This window comes from Lissotriton vulgaris, chromosome 5 (assembly GCF_964263255.1).
Source record: "Lissotriton vulgaris chromosome 5, aLisVul1.2, whole genome shotgun sequence".
In the NCBI taxonomy this organism is placed as follows: domain Eukaryota; kingdom Metazoa; phylum Chordata; class Amphibia; order Caudata; family Salamandridae; genus Lissotriton; species Lissotriton vulgaris.
The window spans coordinates 1,769,849,991-1,769,863,970 of NC_141693.1; the positions used below are offsets into that span (position 1 = coordinate 1,769,849,991).

The 13,980-nt window shown below is 43.2% G+C and overlaps 1 protein-coding gene across 1 annotated transcript in view; it reads left to right on the plus strand.

The window, feature by feature from the left end:
- Positions 1–13,980, plus strand: part of VAT1 (vesicle amine transport 1) — a 197,473-nt gene that overhangs the window by 125,586 nt on the left and 57,907 nt on the right. The window contains exons 3-4 of the mRNA XM_086924054.1: positions 1,481–1,651; positions 2,156–2,245. Coding sequence (XP_086780180.1) covers positions 1,481–1,651; positions 2,156–2,245 — 261 coding nt within the window. The remainder of the gene's footprint in view (positions 1–1,480; positions 1,652–2,155; positions 2,246–13,980) is intronic.

The following is a 13,980-nucleotide window of genomic DNA, read 5'->3' on the forward strand; positions in this document are numbered from 1 at the left end:
CTGAGAGGAAAGACAAAATGTCACCAGGAAGTAAATTCTTTTCTGGCAGGAAGTGATGTGCAGAGCATGTGTATATCACATGTTGCATTATCTTCCCTTATCTGTGGTCACCAGCAGCTGGAAAGAGTGGATTCGTATTTCAACAGGATTGATTGATCTTTGGGAAAGCACTTCTAGATCAAATATGCTGCAGCTGGGTTCAGAGATAATCTTCTTTTTGTAGTTCCTCTGACTTTCCTTTGGAATTCAAGTAAATGTGTTTCCTCATCCTTTGGAGCCCATTGAAATTATTGTTGGAGACTGAGGGGCCTGAACTGCATTGATGGTATGTGGTCTCCACACTCTTTCACAGCTTTTGGGCAATGATGTCATGTGTTTTACCGAGTATTGCAGCCACCAGATGTGGCGATGAGGAGCAAACAAGTGGCCCCTGTGCCTGGAAGCGGTATACATTATATGAATGGGTTTAAACTTGTCACTGAACACAAACCTTTATATTAACAAGCAGTGTCGCAAGTCATGCAGAGTTTAACAGGAGGAAGCGCGAGTCAGTTTGTGCTGCTAAGCCCTAATTTGCCTAGTGATGTCTGCTGGAAGATTCCTTTCTACCCAAGAGGTTTTTTAATTAGAGAAGAGGCCACACATTATTGCTTAGGAACACTACTTAAAAAAAGGCTGTACTGAAGGATGCATCAACACCTTCAATGTACTGGGGTTTTTACCTTGTGAGTTTTTTTTTTTGTTTGTTTTTTTGCAGTCTCCAATAATACTTCATACTTGGACCCATCAATAGACTGTCACCAATATCTAGCAAGAATTCACCTGGAAGGTGGATTGAAGAGTCTACTCCTAGTTTTGTTGGTCATTAGCGTTTCTCTTCCTGTAGCCTCTTTGTTAAGCAGTGTATTTTGCATTTTAGTGCTTTTTGCAAAAGGAATTTCAATACAGGCCAGGTTCACTCAGCAGTACATGGTGTTTGTAGAAGTGTTACAAGATCACACTGGATCAAACTGTCAATAAAAGATTACCTTCCCCTCTAAACATGCTGTACAGGTCACAACGCAAGGAGGTGGTTTAAAAATTAGCCCTTCCACGTAAATTAGGCCTGTGTCTTCTGTTATACAAAAATAATCCATGACCCGTCAAGTCATGGCAAGTGAACAGGTCTAATGCTCCGACGTGAAGCCCAAAAGCTAATTTTGGATACCCTATCAACCTGTATTCCAGCAAGAGCTTCTAAAAAGCATCACACTTTAGAGGCAATCTCTAGACGTTGGCTATAGGCCTTTCCATGGTTAGTATAACATAGGAAAGGACTGTTGTGTCTGGTGTTCTCAGCATGTTGGTGATTGGTTGCTTTTTAACGCTATTGAGATCTTCTAGATTTAGAAGGGAATATAATGTCTGGAATCGATGATAAAACTTGTATAGGAAAGTTGTAAACTGATTACTAATGAGACCCCTGCTCTGTTTTATCCAGGTGGTTTGGGGACGGCGGCGGTCCAGCTCTGTAAAACTGTAGACAATGTGACCATTTTTGGCACTGCCTCAACCGCTAAGCATGAATTTCTTAAAGAGAGTGGGGTTGCTCATCCGATAGACTACAGGACAGCAGATTACGTAGAAGAGGTCCGGAAAGTCTCCCCGAAAGGTAAATTCCTGACTACATGCTTGTTTCTAGAATAAAGCACTTCCTTCTATAAGTTGTGAATTTTAATAAATATATTGGGATATGTAGTGGTGTACTTATCCATATTTGATATTACAAGGGGAAGCCAGTGTATGTTGAGTTAATCTGTGTTATCCGCCTAGATGCTACTGTAGAGAAACGGTGCATGCTTTCCCCATTTTTTTTTTGTTTGATCTGGTTAGGCAGCTGCATGTAAGAAGCCTTGAAGAGGTGAAGTTGCAGATCGAAGCTAAAGACCATTTCTTTTGTTGATCTACTCTACCTGCATTCCCCTCTGCCCAAACTTTGCCATTTTGCACGCAACTAGATTTGTTTGTTTCTGCCAATGGTGCCTTCCTGTGTAAAGGGTATCTATGTGTGTGGCTGGAAGACAAATGTGTTTCTGGCTGAGAGTCAGTGACATTGCCACAGATGGAGGGTTCAGACTCGAATGCTCATGTTGCTTTTTCCTCCTCTTATTGATAGGTGTGGACATCATCTTGGATCCGTTGGGCGGCTCGGACACATGCAAAGCATTTAATCTATTGAAGCCAATGGGAAAACTCATAATATACGGTTAGTTGGCAAATGTTTAACATGCAATTTCCTCTTACTTCAATAACTAAGAATAACAATGCCAAACCATACTAGAAAATGCCTGAGCTTCATGTGGCGCCCTCTAACAGTCTTAACTTGTTTTCAGCTAATACACTCACCACTTGATAGCTATGAAATAGTTACACCATTATGTATTTTCAGATGGGCAGGGATTTTTTTTTTCTAATTCTCCGAATATTTTCTCCAAATAACTCCTCGATGTTACCTTTATATCTTTCATTTAAAATCAACCTCTGCAGCTTGTAAAATCCCCCTTCACTTACTTATACCTACTCCATATATGTGGAAGGTGCAACTATGGAAACCTGTATTAGATGTTGTGGTAAGGCACCTATTTACATGTGTGATGCATTTGCTTTGTTTGGTGCTGGGATTTTCTTAGACCCGTCTGAGTAGCTCTTAAAAATCACGTTTCGCTAATTCTTGGGTGCTATTTTATTTACACTAGTGGAGCTCTTTCTCATTTCGGTCCGCCAAGTTATCTTATATTTATCTGATGCATGCTGCCGAAAAAAAACTAAACCTATCCTTACTTTTTAGGTAAGATTTAGAATATTCATATAAATTGATATAAATATTGATCAGTGTCAATCTGGAGGAAGAATATAGCTTTTTTATTTTTTGCTAAACTATCCACCCGTTTTACCTTAACTGGTGTTTAATAGCAGAGTAACTCTTGCTACGTTTTAAGTAACAGTTCTTGCCTGAAGCCATGTCCCTCTAATAATCTACTCTTCATATACTGTGACATACCCAGTTTGTTTAGTTTTATTTTCCCTAATGAATTTCTGTAGCGGGGACCACTAGGACAGTGATGTCCAACACAGATCAGTGGTTTATGACTTTAAAAACACACAGCCTCTCTGACTAACAGAATCTTTCTTACTACACCCCAAGGTCTTATGGAACGCAGGAAGTTCCGGGTTTAGCCTGAGGGAGTTGGAGTCCGTAATCTTGGCAGCTTGTCAATAGAATGCCTACCTAGTAGTTCTGGCTTATGTAGTTTTAGCAATTTTTACAAGTGGGCAGTGTCTGCCTCTAGTTTTTCATAGACCGTTTGTAATAGGGAGGTTTGGTGGCTCGTATTTTTTGATGCTTAGCACATGCCATCTTTCTTGAAATGGGAGCCAATTAAGACTTTTTACAATGGGAGATTAGCTAAGAACTTTTTTGCTCCTGTAACCAGCTAGGCAGCTGACTGTAGTAAGGTGACTTGAAGAGGTGCAGAGTTCAAACGCAGTGAACGACGGAGTAGGCTAGTCTTGTATTCTTCCTTGGGACTTTATAATGATGATTATTTTTAATGTTAAAGGTGTTAGCATGGACAAAGAATAGAGCCCAGAGATGGCCATTCTATGTTTCTGACCAGTAGTCTTCCATCTGGATCTTTTGGGCAGACTTAACACTTTTTTTTGCCCCCAAATCAGAGATCTAAACTGTGACCTAATCCGTTTGTCGAGTACCCAATCCCATAGCGAAATGTAGTGATTTACACCCCCCCCCCCCTCACAAGCCTACATCCATCCCAGCAAACATTCACAGATTTCCCCTTTTAACACCACTGTAAAATCTGTGGTTGCCTGTAACTGGCAGGGTGACGGAGGGGGTGGAAGAGGGACTTCTTTACGGTAGCCAGATATTCAACTAGGGCGCAGCTTGTGTGGGAAAGTATTCAGAGCACCGCTAGTATATCGGAAATGGAGAAGGGCACATTTGGTCACGAGGACGTGTATTTTGGCTGGCATAGTACAGACCAAATGGCTAGATGCTAGCAGATCTGAGGACTGGTTTTCCATAACTCTAATGCTTACCTCTGATTGCACCTATGTCTTTAAGACCTAGTCCGAATCGGAGTGGTGTGCTGTGAAAGGTCCAATTGGAGGTTGCACAAGATGTTGATCCCTGTGCGAGGATGACTGTAATTCCATTGCTTCCCATCTTTGAAGTCCACTGGTCCGCATCTCCATCTTCAGCCCAGACACCTACCTTGCAACAAATTAACCAAAGCGGTTTTTGTACATGTTGCCGTTTTTGCGCTGTGTTGTCTTACCTCAGGTCTCTCTCTCGGTTTTCCCAATGCCTGCCCAAACATCCCTTTCTGATGTGCTTGGGGTGATCTGAAAAACAAGAACCTTCCCTACAAGTTATGTCCTAATTGGATCCCCTTCTGCCCCTTGCCAATGAATGCACTTGATGGAAATAAGATTTTTTAATGGTACTTACTATATATGTTCCCACAGAATTGAGTAGAATCCAACCATCAATATGTTCTACTTCTTGGATTGCCTTTGAACTCGGGGAGTTGTGTAGAGGAGCTCAGGCCAAAGCTGTGACCGGGGCTTTGTTTCTGGTCTAATTCAGCTGTACTTGGAAGAGTGAAAGCTAAAATGTCAAGAATCAGAGTAGTTACCCTGAAAAGAGCAATGCCTTGCAGAAATTCATGCGGGGCAGATGGCACAGGTGGGAAAGCCTGTCCCTGAACCATGAGGTTCTGCAGCTTTTATCTGGCTTAATCTGTGAACAGTTGCATCATCTGCAGTTCAAGGAAGTTTTAATTGCAGCCTTAACTAAGATAAAAGGTCACATATTTGCCTGTAAATCTTGTTAGTGTGCAACACAAGACCCCACCCAGATACTAGCACACGTTTTTGCTCTTTCACTTTGGGTCCTCAGAATTTTTTTAGCAGAGCAGAAGGCCCCACTGATGTTAGTGAAACTCCGATTTAGAGTTCCCAAAATAAAGACACTTTTTTCAATAAAAGGAAGTTCTTTCCCTCATTGTTAAACTTAGCATCTTGGGCATGGTTTCCCTAAACGTTTTGCCTTTAAATCTAGCACCGCATAAAAAAATACAGGAAGTAGTTTTTGCTGGCTTCGATGCTTTGGTACTTTGCCACTGCTGATCAGTGTCATCAAGTGCAAGAGCTCCCTGTGTAAATTATTATGATTGGCCATTTGATGACTGGTAAGACACACTAAGTGTGCCAGGGCGTGTAAAATCAAATGCTATTAGTGGGCTTGCAGCACTGATTGTGCCACCCACACAATTAGACTTTTCAAATGTGACTCAGACTTGCCACTGCAGTGTCTGCGCATGCAGTTTTTAAATTCCATGTCGACCTGGCAAGCGCACCCACTTGCCAGGACCAAACCTTCCCTTACATGTAAGGTACCTCTAAGGTAGGTCCAAGGTACCCCCATGGGCAGGGCGTCAGTGTAGGTAAAAGGTAGGACATGTGCTGGTGTGTTTTTACATGTCCTGATGATGAAATACTAACAATTGTTTTTCACCATTAAATCATAAAGGCTCACATGGCAGTTGGTAACATCTTGCAAGTATAACTGACCATTGGGACCAGATCGAGAAATGGCGTTTAGGATCTGAGCTCAGAATTTAAGAAATGTTTGTTTAATTTAAAAATTCTACTTTTAATAGTAGGCTTTTTTTTAAAAAAAATTTGAAAACCTTTATTCGTGTAAATGGTGACATACAAATACGGGCCTACAACCCGGAGGCCGGCCACGGAACAAACTGGAAGACACCAATAGTAATAAAGTATGGAATGGTCACGCAACACTACCCACTGATGCAAGTCTATAATGCTAACGGAGCGTAACCCCCGGTAAAGGATCACTGAAGGTTAATTTTATATATATATATATATATATATATATATATATATATTACCTACTGGCGGTCGCCAGTAGGTAGTTATAGTTAGGATAATTTTCAATGTTAAATCTCAACATTCTATTTTGAATAACTTTGGCGCCGGTTGACGAATCTGCCTGAAATTTTCAGGAAAATGGTCTCATGGCGGTCCGGTCCTTCCCTGAAAGTTTGGGGGGGATTCGTCAAGCGGGGGCCGAGATAAAAGGGGGGTCCCAAAACGCGTTTTCCCCATGTTAATTTCCATAGGGCGGTCGATTTCACTTTTAGCCCGAACGGCTGAATGGATTTCCACCAAACTTGGCAAAATTGTAGGGACTGGTAGCCCGATGTGCCTTTGCTTTTTTTTTTTTTTTTTTGAATAATTTTTATTATTGCAAGATACGACCAAAACCATTACACTTCCGTGCCATAATACAGTTCATGTTTTAACAAGGTTTTACCACTAATATCATTTTGAACAGTTAACGTAAATAAAAAGTAACAGTTATATGGTAAATGTGTGGGAACAAATCGAAAAAGATAAAGAAAAAAGAAAAAAAAAAAAAAGAGAAAAAAAAAAAAAGGACAAAGAAGATAGTCATTAAAGGCCTGTCCCCCCATCTTGCCCTTCAAAAAAGTGTTTCCAGATCTTTTCTCTTCTGATAAGAGCTTTTGGGCCTCTATGTTTGGCTAAGGAAAGTTCCATAGTTCTAATTTCGTGAACTAATGCGAGCCAATCTGCTACTCTAGGGGGTTCTTTAGATATCCATCCCCTAGCTATAGTTAGTCTTGCGCAAGCTAGCAGAATCGTTATGATATCCTTATATGGGGTGTTGGTATCTTGAATATCTAATAGAACCAGTTGTCCAGTAAGCTCCGGCATAGATATCTGGTTAGCTCTACAGTGGTCGGAGATATCGTTCCAAAAGATGGAAAATGCGGGGCAGGAAAATAGCATGTGTTCAACTCCCGCCGCGACTGTGTTACATTTGACACACATAGATTTGTCTGAAATCAAGTGTCCTTGGGTCCATCTAGATATTTTTTGTGGTGTATAGTACAGCTCAGTAGTTGTTCTGTATAGTTGCATTCTGAGATTAGAGGAGTGTACTATATCAGTTAAGTGGGTTAAAGAGTTTCTAATCTGGTTCGAGTTTATGTTTAAATTTAACCTACGAGACCATTTAGCAGCAATTTGAGCTGTGTTTCCTTCCTTGTCTTTAGTTAGCCATTGGTATCCTGCTTTTATCAACGACTTTGTTTTGTCAGAGTAGATACACACAAGAATGTCTGAGTGTTTCACTTCCGTTATTTTCATTTTGTTAAGAAAAAAGTCTCTCAATTGTCTATATCTAAAATGCATATCTTCTGTGAGCCCATTGGTAATTTTTAGGTTCTCGAAATCGGTCAGTCCATTAGTGCCATAGAGGTCTCCTAGTGTGGTTATTTCATGTCTGATCCATCGGCTCGCCGAACCATCAGAGAATACGCCCGGAAGAGCGGGGTTATTCCATAATCTAAGTTCAGCGTTAAAAAATGTGCTTTTACTAATAAGTAGAATTTTATCCCAGATTTTTATAGCATGCTTAGCCGTCTTGAATTTGACCCGCTTGAAGTAGTTTGGGTCGTGAACTCGTAGCAGAAATTGGTTTGAGTCGGCTCCTAGCATGTACTGATGAAAAAATAAAGAGGGGGTGTTTTTTAACAAGCTCCTTATTCGTGAAAAAAATGTAGCTAAAAAATAAAGATTAAAGTCTGGGAAAGAAAGACCCCCTTTAGAGATAGGTAATGTCAAGAATTTAATCGCCCTTCTTGCCTTTTTATAGCCCCATAGGAAACTGCTGCATATGCCGTCTAGTTTTTTAAAAAAAAGTTTATTTGGTTGCAGCGGAATAGCTCTACACAAATACAACAACTTGGGTAATATTTTCATCTTAATCAGATTAAGTCTCCCTATCAGACTAAGAGGTATTTTATGCCATTTTTTGAGGCTATCGAATGTTTCCTTTAAAAATGAATCATAGTTTATTTTCAAAATTTCCCCCACTTTGGCAGTAATTTTAATGCCTAAATAAACGGCTTCTTTACATGTGTTATAAATTTGTGATTCCGGGGTATAATTGAGTATGATTTGAGTTTTGTTTACATTCAATTTATACCCAGAAACTCTCCCAAATTTTTGTGCTTGGTTTATAATTTCTGGCATAGCTTTATTGACATCGGGTGTATAAATTGCTATATCGTCAGCAAAAGCTGTTAGTTTAAGAGCTATATCTCCATGAAAAGCCGGCACAATATTGGTTTGATCGTTTAAAGCATTTAAAAAAGGTTCTAAAGACAGGGCAAAAAGTAAAGGAGATAGGGGGCAACCTTGTCTTGTGCCTCTTGCTATCTTGAAATTGGCGGAGTTTTTGCCTCCATAGCTTATCATAGCCTGAGGTTCTTCATACAAAGACTTAACCCACTCTAAGTAGGAGCCTGTAATGCCCATTTTACTTAATACTGCCCAGAGAAATTCCCACCCCACTCGGTCATGTCATGAGTGATGTAATATGTGACGTCATCAGCAGTGCATTGCAGGCGCGCAAGTTATAGTGAGTCCAACTAACTATAACGTGGGAATTTCAATAGTTTTATGTCAGTAAAATTTCCAGCTAACTATAACTGGTTTTGTCAGTGAATTTAATAGGTTTTTTAAATGCTAATTCCTAACTATAACTGGTGTGAAACCTATGGTTTTTTCAGTGAATATATATATATATATATATATATATATATATATATATATATATATATATATATATATATATATATATATATATATATATATATTAGAGGATCGGTTGTATAAGAAGCGTCTTGGTACACATGACGGGGGACAGAATCAACTTCATTATAATAGGGAATACGTAAGTAAGTTATCAGAGTAGTCCAAAGCGGTAAGGCCATCGATACCCTTGCTATTCTTTTGCAGTCAGTGTCCACCCGCAACCTCATGTGCCCAATGACAAGCAAAACATCACTCATGATGATCAAATCATCAATGAGACGGAAAAAGGTGCAATCACCATACAACCCAACCCGGAGAGTAAAAGAAAATGAAAAAAATTTGAAAAAAAAGGGAAAGGAAAGGGGAATCCACGTTATTGTACCCGCCCCACGGCGATAATGGCGATCCACAATCCAGACAGTAAACATTCTTAGGGGCGGGGAGGTTAAGTCAGGAGAAGCAAAAAAGAACCCCACCGAAAGTACAATACCATATGGGAATACCTAAACCTCCCCCCCCCCCCCCCCCCACACACCCCACCCACCCCGGATACTCATCCCGCGGGATCACGCACAGCAACTGAGACCCAAGAAAAGGACAGATAAGAGCCATAGAAACAAAGAGCTATCTAATAGACCCCCTTCCACCCGCCCCACCCTGCACCCCTGCAGAAGGCTATGGCCTACCCCTCCCAGCAGCGTGCCTGTCGCCCTAATCGTGAACCCGAAATATAGAGTGAGATAATGCAGGGAAAGAAGAAAACAGATAAAAAGGAAAAGAGGAAAGTCAAGGGGAGAGGATACCATGTAACAAGGCGCACTGCCCCCACCCCCTGCCCATACAAACATTCTAGTGTAGCCCAAAACGAAACAGGAATGATTTCAAGTAATCCTACATATTAAGGGTCAGACAAGGCATCCCAATTTGTGGCAGTCCATAAATCCATGCATCGAGCAGAAGTCCTCCGGGTGAAAAAACCCACGGGTTCACCCCAGTCCTTTCTTAGCTATCGCCGCGATGTATGGAAAGATAGCAAGCATAAAACAAAGCAATGAGAAGTCATGGAGCCACCGCTGGATGGTCAATGGAAGCAACCCACTGGATCTTTGCCAAAGGCAATGCATAAGCTGTTCCCGGCAGTCATGTAAATCAGTTGCACTGACAGTCAGCAGTTCTTCCTGCATGCGATCCCCGCCCCCACCAAAGTAAGGGAAACAAAAAGTAGCCACCTCAGAACCATCCGCATCCCTGGGGGACGGCTCGGAAGCAATGGCGATCTCCATGTCGACATGCACACAAAAATCCCGGATCAGGGTCGCCTGCCAAATCCTTAGTGCATGCAGGACGTCGCCAATCGTGGGCTCACACTCCCCGGTGCAGGTGCCATCACAGCACAGAGGTACAGTATCAGCATCACAGGGCGTCCCACAGCTTACAATACAAGCCGCCATTTTGTGGTTACTACGCAGTCTTTTCGTGGCCGACTCATGGGGGCGTCCACAAGCAGGGCGCCGCGGGATCTCCCTCAATCGATCACGTAGCAGCCATGGCGCAAAGATGAGGGCCACCAAAGAAGAGGGACCCTCCGGCGCCAACACTCCGCCGGAGCCACTCTCCACCACCGAGCGATGAAAGTCAGGCTGGCCGAGCGAGGCAACAAGGGGGGGGAGCCACCAGCACAGCTTCCCCCACACACAACTTGCTGCACCTCACCTCTGGACCACCGGAAGGTAGACCCAGGCGCTTTCAGTTGCCTCCGGCTTTTTCGCACAACGGCCTCCTCCGACCAGCATGCGCCCTCCACCGGAGGCCGCCGCCGACTCGTCTCCGCCGGCTACTCGCTAAAGGCAAGGCCCCGGTCTCCACTCCAGAGGCCGCACTTCCCAGGAGGACGCCGCTGCGGGCCCACTGATCTCCGGAGCCACCAGGATGGGAAGTAAGTGTCAGCAGACCTTCGTCTGCGAAATATTGTCTTTTCTGGGCAGGATGGGCGACAGGATAGATTAGTTTGGGCAGGGAGGCCGGCGGAGCCGAGCTACTGTGCGACCATCTCGATGTCGAGCTAGGCTCCTCCCCCCCCAGTAGGCATTTTCTTATCTAACTATTCTGTGTGCCTCTGCTGGTTTGGGTATTGACTCTCTGGTTTTGGAGTGACAGGCGGTGGGGTTGTGCATTCACTGTAGACCCCCACAAGGGGAGTGAGGTGTGTCCTGCCTTTACTGGGTGACTCAGAGCAGAATAGACCTTGGCTGCATTTAGAGTGGTTGGAGGAGTTTCACTTGTACCTGAATAGGCAGTGTCTCCTCTGCACAATTATGTCACCTCCTCCTGTAGTGATGCTGAACTATAGAGGGCAGGACTGGTTTGGACTGGGCTCAGAAACCCTTGCCACAAGGAAAACTAAGACAAAATGGGGTATAATTAGTGGACCTTAAACCCCAGGGAATTAGATCACTTCTGGACTCGAGAGGAACCTTTTGCCATGGCAAAGAGCAGCAAGTGGGAGAACTGCCCCTTTGCTGTGTGCTTTGCTGGGTTGACCTGTAGTTGCTGCTTCTGCCAAGGAAAAGGAGATTCTTCAGCAAAGTCCCAGACTTTGTCTAAGTGCTTGTGTGTGCTGGCTCCTGTTCTGAAGTCTCGGACACAAAAAATCACCTCCAGCTCATCTGAACTCTACTGCTGGGAGTTCTGACCTGCCAGGAGTTGCCTATTCCAGTTTTGGGCCTCTTCAGGTTGTTCTTGCTTTTGGGAGCTGTAAGAATCTCACAGAAAGCATGCAAAACACTGACGTTGCCAGTGACGCTGTGACCTGCACCAAGGCCAGGGGCAACGCTCGTGAAGTGTACGATGTACTGCTCCACCTGCACCGAAGCTCCAACGGCTGCAGTAATCCTTCCCAACGCCAGCCCTTGCACAGACCGCCAGTGCCACCTTCCAGTAGTCTCATGCCGTTAACAAAAAAGAGTGATTCCACAAGCTCTTCGACTTTGCACCACCTCACCAGAACTGATGCCTCCCTACCAATGCTGCAGTCTTCCCCTGGACTCGACATGTCTCCTCCTTGCAGACGCGATGCCTCACCTCCCCCGTGGCAACCGGGCTCTACCTCTGTGCCTCCTACGCCGTGAATCGCCCATAGACCCCGTTTTCCTAGGTATTGTTTGGGGGGTCCGCATGACTCTGTGCCAGATGCCGCGCACATTGAGGTCGGCGCCGTAGCCTGGATTTATGCCTGTCACAATGTCGTAATAGCCCCAGGTAGAGCTATTTGTTTCTACAAGTGCTATTTCCGCAAAGGAACTCTTAAGTGCTATTTAGATACATGTGTTGGATTTTTATAGTTTTGGTCTTATTTGGTTTAGATAAACATATCTTATTTTTTCTAAACTGGCGTGGTCTGCATTTGTGGTGTTTTCACTGGGTTACTGTGTGTTTTGAGTACAAATACTTTACACATTATCTTTGGGTTAAGCCTGTCTGCTCATGCTAAGCTACCAAGTGGGTGAGCAGGGGTTATCTAAAGTGTGTATCCCCCGTACCCTGACTAGAAGCAAGGGACCCTACATGGAAAAAAGTACCTACCGCTGCTAATTACAGACCCCCCTTTCTAACTCATTGTGGAATATCGACCCCTCCTTCGCCCCCCAAAACTAACTATGTGTGATACGCAAATGTGCAAAACTGGCTAAGTAGAAAAAGGGGCAGGCATAATGAGAAGGAGTAAATGTGCTAGGATATAGGTAGGGAAATGTGTTTACGGTTAGTTTGCAGCGATAGTATAGTATCAAACGGTATTTCAATTTAGGGGTGAGGGCAAAAAAAATAGGAGTAATTAAATTTAACATGTATGGATGTGTGGAAGATTAAGTCCTAAGACTTTGAATTGTGGATGTCCCTGCAACATTAAAACTGTTAAAGGCGTACATTTTACCATGCCGCTTTACTGAGGTGTCCTAGTTCTGGTTGAGATTGCAGAGCATCGCTGGCGTTTCTGCTTTCCAACCAGCTGGTGGGAATTCTATAAATTACACATTTGAGACTTTCACTGCACAATGCCGCTCTTCTACTCCAGTTAACAGAAGCCAGGTTCTTTCCAACAGATGTGTCATGTGCCTATTGCTTTCATGTCATTTTACTAGACATTGAGGTAGCCCAGTGGCTCTTTGTAATCGGTTTTCATCATGCCGCCATTTGTTACTGCAAAGTCCCATGACCCAGTCCTATGAACAAAGTATAAAATGTAATTGTAAATTCACTTATCAGTCTCCCCACATGTTACACTCGTAGATCTGAAGACTGAGCGTGATTTATTGCAATGCTGTGCTTGTGTGAAGCATTGTCTGAGCTTCATGCGTGGGCGAGGTGCTCTGAAAATGTCATCTAGACCCAGCCGTGAAAAAACGGAGACTTCTTTCTCTGCACACGCAGTAGACCTGCTTGGAATTTGCTTGACAGTTTTTCAAGCTGATCAGATTGTATTTCAAAGGTTATGTAGATCTGAACATTTACATTTTCTTTGGCAACAGTTTGACATGCTTTCGTCCTGTCATGCTGCAGGATTAAACCTCTACTGCAGTATCCGGAGAAGAATGTGCGGGTTAAAAATGTTAGCTTATTTTCCACTGTACAGGCAAACTTGTAGTTCCCTATGGGCAGATCAACAGTTGGCATCAGTTATGTTTTTGGGGAGGGTGGGATTGTGGTGGACAGGGAATTGCTGCCTGCTAGGCATTGAGTTGCATACTGAAGCTACAGTTCAGAAAACCTCAATGTTTGCATTTTGCACTAAATGAAGTTTGCAAAGTTTGCCACTTTCAGAAAAGCTTTTGTGGGAGAAAATGAATATGAACCTTTCAGAAAATTAGATTTTAAAGGGTGTTTTCCGGGACTTAATCTCCAATATTATCTTGAATGGCAGAAAAACTTTATAACGTTTGCACAGGAAACCTTTGACCCGTCTTGTAGCGAGGATATTGTATCCACTATACACGTCGGCCGAAATAGTTTCAAACAGACTTCTATTCGATAAGTTCTCATCTGACTTAGTTATTCATTTGAACTTTTGTGTAACGGTTACTAGTCTTGGAGGGCTGTGGAGGGAACAGGAGGGGGTGGGCATTGAAGCACCTTAAAGGAACAGTTAGTCGATTAGTTCCTGAGAACTGCTATTTGGTTGGTGGAGGGGCGAGGGCTCTAAGTGCAGTTTTTGTTCAAGGTGAGGCAGTTTTTAGGTCTCTGCCCGCTTTTCTGTCTGATTTTTGCTCAGGAATC